Below are 6,888 nucleotides of genomic sequence, written 5' to 3'. Positions count from 1 at the left end.
ATGTAAGATATAATGTAACAGAAAGAGGAACAGATAACGTTAGTTTTACATTTTAAAAACAGAAAAACAGCTAACATAGATAAAGAATTACTTCAAATAATACTTGGTTAATGAAACCAACCACCCACATTGACTATTGCTAGTTTCATTTTCATTTCCATTTGTTCAGCTTTGATGTACAGTATTTATTTTCTATTTCTGGAATAAAAACCTTGAAGAACAGATATTTGAAAATTCAGTGTGCAACCATAATTTAGTTTAATATTACTACTGATCACATGTTACAGAATAAAACCAAAAAGCAGACTAAGGGACATGGTTAACACTATAACTAAACTACACCATTATATAAATGCACTAAATATTAGACATGTTCTATGAATTATCGTCAAAGTGAATAGCTCTCAATACAAGTTTGGACAGCCTCTTAGTGTTCTTCGTCAGCAACAGGCACTTCGTAGCCAAGAGTGTCTCCCAAAGGCTGATGAGCAAAGAATGTCCTGGCCATGTTATTGATGTGGTGATAGGCTCCAATGCTCCTGAAATACTCAATGTATCTCCAGAAGTCATTGGTTGAATATGACCAGTATGGTAAAGCAGGAGACTCATCATATGGAACTATAAAAAAGAAAAAAAAATCTTGAGATGTTTAAAAATGTCAATAATTTAATTCATCAGTATACATTTGGTATGCCTAAAGCTGAAGTCATACATCGTAAGTGGACTTTACATATTGAGGTGATGTCTTAAAGTTGTCATCTGCTTTTCAGAATAAAAGTATATGAATAATATGCTTGCTGCAAATGTTGACCTACAGAATAGTACAGAGGCAGCAGTACTGCATACACTCTTTGCCTATTCCATTTATCTAGAGCAGTGTTTCCTAACCTCGGTCCTGTGGCCCCCCTGTCGCTGCAGTTTTTGTTCCAACCACCTTCTGTTTTTAATTGAACTCCTGGGCTAATTAAGTGATGTATTATTCTGCATTTTGAGAACAATATAGAAATTACAAAACTAAGTTTGGTAAATATATATATATATATATATATATATATATATATATATATATATATATATATATATATATATATATATATATATATATATTTATATTTATTGTGGAGGATTGCCGGCTTCCCAGTCCGGCCCTCACCCCCAGGCCGCTAGGAGGAGCCCTCCGGACAGCATATTCGTGCCCCGAGTTCCAGCAGGGCCTCATTGACTTTGTAGTGTCATTACACAGCCTTCCTGGATACCTTGGGGGCTGCCAGGAGTCGCTGTAGGGGGGCTAGTGGGCCCTTACATGCCCTATAACCCGGGAGTGCGTCATCACCACGTGACAGGAAGAAACGACGTGCTCCTGGGCTGAAGAAAGACTGTTTACCCTGACCCGGAAGGGATAAGGACTTGGGGGTTTGGCCAGGAACCACTTCCAGGTCAGGGGCTATAAAAGGACTCTGGGTGAGCCCAGACATTTGAGCTGAGCTGGGAGGTAGGGTGGCAAGTGTCTGGGCGAGGAGGAGAGAGAGTATTGAGAGAGTTGGTGTTTATGAATAGTGTGGTGTGGAGAGTGCTTTGTGCACAGTATAATAGTTGTAAAATAAATACTATTTATACATTCACCTGCTGTTCAGAGTGGTACCTGAGGGTTCGAGAGGTGGACAAAGCCTCTATCTATTACAATATATATATATATATATATATAAAATTGTACCAAGCAGTTACATGGGAATAATGTATTTTTTTTCTTTTTAACAATATTTTCATTTTGATTTTCATTCTACTTTTCTAGGTGTTCTAATTGTTTAATTAATCTATTATTTACTAACTAGTGGGTCTCATGCTAAAGTACTTGCAGCCTTTGATTATTCAGTGTTGTTTGCCAGTGTGTGTGCTCTGCTCATTTTTAATTGTCATTAATAAGATACAACGTTGGGGAAAAACTGCACAGAGAAAGGGCAAAATATAATGAAATCAACAAAAGAAAGTTAAGCATTTAAATCTCTAGCAAAAGCAACGATATTTCTAGATGTCCTATAAATGTAAAAATCATGCTGCTGTGCTTTTCTGAATGTAGAATAAAAGAAAAATAATACCAGCTAGTTAAATGACATCAATGCTATCAGGTGTTGTCACTGATTAGGAATCTGGTTGGAACAAAAACCTGCAGACACAGGGGGGCACAGGACCGAGGTTGGGAAACACTGATCTAGAGCAAGGTTGGGAGAGTCAGTGCAGCTCCTGACATGAGGTGGGAGCCAACCCTGGATGAGGTGCTGGGGAACACTTGACACACACACAGCCACTCTCATTAATACAACTACAGTATTATTACTACAAAGACTATGGAGTTGCCAATTAATCTAACATGTAAACATTTGGGGTACTAAACTTTTGTGGAGACGGGGAAAACATGCAAACTCTATGCAGAACAGTGCCCTGATCCGACTTCATGAACTGTGAGGCAGCAGTGTTAACCATGAGCTACCTTTCCACCCAAAACAACTCTAGATACCTGTTTTTGTTTATTTGTTTGTTTTTTAACATGAATTTGTACTCACAGCTTAATCTAAAACAAAAGGCTGTTATGATAACTAGATTCTGGTTACCTAGCAAATAATAATGTGAAGCATGCACATCTTATGTACTTTTTATTTTACAGTTATAACTCTCTCTGCTGACACCTTTTAACAGAAGTACCTGCCATGTGTTGTCACACCTGCACAGAAGAACCTTGCTTCTCTGCTCTCTGTGTACTACAAATTAACTCAAGGGATTCACATGGTCAAAGAACAAAAAATTGTTTAATGAGCCACTGCCCTCTTAAGAGTTGTTGGACATTGTCCTTTGTGACTACACTGCTCATCCTCTAATTTTTTAAAAGTGGGTTTGTATAGGATTTCTATCGTGTATGTTTAGAATCCTTCAGAAATGTGATTTGTAGAATATCTAAATATGTAAAACACCAAACAACTTTATAATATGTGAATTGTAATGGACAGCATGGATGGGGTGGCATCCCTTCCAGGACTGGTGCCAGTTCCTTAACTGGCCAAGAGACCAATATAACTGAAAGATTGGGGGATGCTCTGTCTCAAGGCTGTATACTCCCCTGACCCACTAGATGGCAGCATCCCTGGGCTCAGTCAGTCAGTCAGTCATTATCCAACTTGCTATATCCTAACACAGGGTCACAGGGGTCTGCTGGAGCCAATCCCAGCCAACACAGGGCACAAGGCAGGAAAAAATCCCGGGCAGGGTGCCAGCCCAACGCAGCATCCCTGGGCTTTGGTACCTATTTGCAAACCCACAGGGAATGCTGGGAATTGTAGTCTGGGAGCAGAATGCTACTGGAGTCCATGGGTCCTCCTAATGGGCACTGCAGGTACTGTTTGGGTCTCCCGTATGGACTGGAAGTGCTTCCAACAGGCAAAGCCCTGGCACTAAAAGTACCCCTGGGTCTTCAGTAAAAGAGACCTCACTGCCTTGACCAGGCAAGTTAGATCCGAGAGTGGAGACCAGCAACACTTGCCTGGGAGGAGTAGTAGTGGAGAAGAGTGAATAATTGTGCACTTAATTGCTTAGTGCAGTTAATGGTGTTTATTTAAAAATAAAACCTTTGTTTTATACTCAGGACTTGTCTGAGCATTCATGTTTGGGGCTCTCTGGTGTCCCCTAGTGGCCACAGTACAATTGAAAACTTGCACACAACAGTTCTGAAAATTTCATCTTATGCATTGATTACTGCCATTACCTTTCTTGACAGGAATTTAAGGTTCATTAGTGGCCTAGTTTTCTACAGGTATCCTGGTTCTTCTTCTTCTTGTTCTTCAACTTTTTCCATTTCTATGTGCTTGATCAACCTTCTTCATACAGCTCAGTCCTGCACCTCTTGGCCAGACAAGCCCTTTTCTTTTACTACATCCACCTTTTTAGTTTGTTTATGAATCACAAAAATGACATATAACTAAAGATTACACTTTCTTCAAAACTTCACTTCATGGCTCATTAACAATTGTATTTGTCATATTCCTTAACTTGTGTTGCCTCACAGTTCTTGAGCTCCAGTTTTAAATATGACCCAGGCACTGCCTGTGGAGAGTATGCACATTGTCCCAATTTATGTGTATGCTCCAGTGTTCCTCTTGAATCTCAAATGCAAACTGTACATGTTATGATAACTGGGGAATTCATTTGTCCATCTGAGCATACCTAGCACAAAGTTAATTTTGTTATGTGACCAATGCTGCTGAGATAGACTCTAGCCCATGCAACTTTAAACTTGTTTTAAAAGGTTTGATAATGGATGGATAGGTGTTTTCACATATTGTGGACTAAAAATGTAATATTATTCATTCATTAATATTGCCAAATGACTGAATAGAGTACAATGCTGCAGAGAACCCAAGTCTGTTCCAGCAGTTTTGGGCTCAAGAAAGAAACTAACCCTGGAAGAATGTCAGTTTATCACAGGTAATGCATACACATAAGCATATACTAGGTCAATTTAGTGTCTCCAAGTACCCTGACATACATACTGTATTTTTTTGATAATGGAAAATATAGAATAGATGGATAAAAGATAAACAAACATATGAAGAAAGTGCATACTCCTCACAGACTATGAAGAAGAATGAAACTAATATTGGGATTTTTTTTGCCTTTTGGGATCTAAGGGTTCTGTCCCATTTAATTTTTTTCCCTCTGAATATCAGCCTCTGCCCTTTCAGTTTTCCACAAAACTATCAGTTTGATTTTTGCAATAACCCAATTTTTCTCTTTCGTTAAATTATTCAAGTTGAAAGTTTTATAATTTTCTGTAACAAAAATATTAGAAATTTTAGAACCCAGGGATTTGGCCATTATATTGAGTTCTCTTTTGGATAGCTTGCCAATACCTACTCCAAAAGGCTCTCTAGTGGGTTGTCCAGATTAGGGACTGATAGATTTGTTATCTGATCGCTGAAGTTTAATACTTAAGTCTGTATTAACCATTTTTTACATTTTTGAATTTTAATTTAAACTTGTTCAGTTTTTATTTTAAAATGATGTGACTTTAATTTTAAACCTCTCCCTATTTATTTTTATTACTGTTAATTTGTAAATTTTGTTATACATTATTTATTTTGTTTATGCTGGTTGTTTTTTTTTCTACTTTTATGTGTTTATTTGGTACTTGCCTCATATTTAATTTTTTTATTAGTTTGTACAGATCTGTCACTTTAGAACTAAAAAGTCAAAATTCACCATTACAACTGACCAAGAAGTACTGTACTCTGTTTTGCAAATAAGAAATAAGAATAACTGCCTTCAAAGATTGTGCTACTTTCAATGTAAACACATTACCCCGAGACTTCTTTATGATCAAGAAATTATTTTCATTTTTTGCTGTTTTAAACTTAGATTTGTTTCATTCTTACAGCTTTGTCTTATATTCAATACTTAAAGTGATTGTTTTCATTTAGTCGCAAAGCTAAATGCTGCGATAAACTTACTGTGCACCTTTTTGAAAATATTTGTGTTTGGTGAAAATTGAAGAAAAACTGTAACTCATTATAGACAGTCTTACCAATGTGTACAAAATATTACAATTCACAGTCTATTGATCTCTGTTTGCCATATGTGCTCACATTGATACATGTGTCGTCATCCTGCCTAGTATTTCCAGCAGAATGTATTTATTATAAACATTTTATAAAGTTCTGTGCTACATTTCTGTCAGAGAACAACAATTTTATTTAACTTCACAAAATATGATATTTTGCATTATTACCTCCTTCTCGAATCACTGAGGCATCTGGAAATGAAAGAAAATGCACATTAAGAATTCTGTGCATGTGGCATACAAAGAATCATTTCAGTTTGCTAAAATCAAGTATATCCCATGAGACATCCAGAGATATTTCCTCCAAAATGTACAAAAGGCCCTCTGTCTGCATTTTGAAACCTTCCTCTGCCCTTCTTAATGTTAATATGTGCTGTACTGTGAATTAAAATCATGCATGTATACCAAATTAAAAGGCCAATAATTTAATTGTTTTAAAAATATAGTGCTCACAAAATGCCTGAGCTAATTACTTTCGTTAATGCACTTTTATCTAATTTAAAATGTCAAAAGAAGAACTTAAAATTTATTATACTGCAATAAAAACAGCAAAAGTTAACTTTGACAAATTTCTTCAAGTCTATATTTTATGCAGTCATATTTTATATAGTTTTAAAAGATCTCACTTACCAGTTAAGCATTTGACAAGCATACAGATAATAAATATTGCACCACAAACAGGCATCTTCATTTTCCTAAATTAAAAATGATATGAGATTAAAATGAGTATATACTGAATGAAAACCTAAACTGCTTTCAGAAGCTTACCTGGAAAGGTGTTTTAAAAAGTCTTAAATAAATTTAACTTTATACATAAAACTCAGTTTATGGCTTTACCTTTTCTTTCTTTCTGTGTATGGAAGGAAGGTAGATTTCAGAATGTTTAAACCCTGAATAGATCCTTGTGTCAGATGTAGAAGCATTTAATGTGTCAACTCTCCTCCACCCCGTTGCACCTACGTAGCCTTTGAGTCTCTCCTCAGGAAATGTTTTTTATGCTCTTAACTTTATTTATCTATTCTAATTCATGCAATTTAGAAAAAAAAATTAATCTTTTTTTTACTTAAATTGCTTGTTAAAGGTCAATCTGTTTTTATTATTTGGATGCAACAGCTCTGGAATAAAATTACGTATTATTTATAATGTGTATTTTAAGAAATAAGTTCAATATTTTTATCCATTAATCCATTTATTTCTTTACTTTCTGCTTTGTCCAATACATGGCCACAGGGTCTAGAGGATATTGGAGAAACATAGGATATAAGGCAAAGGGTACAAGTGTA

General features: G+C 36.0%; 1 protein-coding gene across 1 annotated transcript; it reads right to left on the bottom strand.

Annotated features, from left to right (window-relative positions):
* Positions 1–234: 234 nt before the first annotated feature.
* Positions 235–6,558, bottom strand: otos (otospiralin). Its single transcript, XM_028794749.2, has 4 exons — positions 6,443–6,558; positions 6,236–6,300; positions 5,774–5,797; positions 235–618 (listed from the first exon to the last, which is right to left on the bottom strand). The coding sequence occupies exons 1-4, from the start codon at positions 6,526–6,528 to the stop codon at positions 428–430; spliced, it is 366 nt and encodes a 121-aa protein (XP_028650582.2). The 5' UTR covers positions 6,529–6,558; the 3' UTR covers positions 235–427.
* Positions 6,559–6,888: the final 330 nt, after the last annotated feature.

The sequence above is a fragment of the Erpetoichthys calabaricus genome, chromosome 2, assembly GCF_900747795.2.
Source record: "Erpetoichthys calabaricus chromosome 2, fErpCal1.3, whole genome shotgun sequence".
Taxonomy (NCBI): Eukaryota; Metazoa; Chordata; class Cladistia; order Polypteriformes; family Polypteridae; genus Erpetoichthys; species Erpetoichthys calabaricus.
This window is presented reverse-complemented; position numbering and strand designations above follow the sequence as displayed.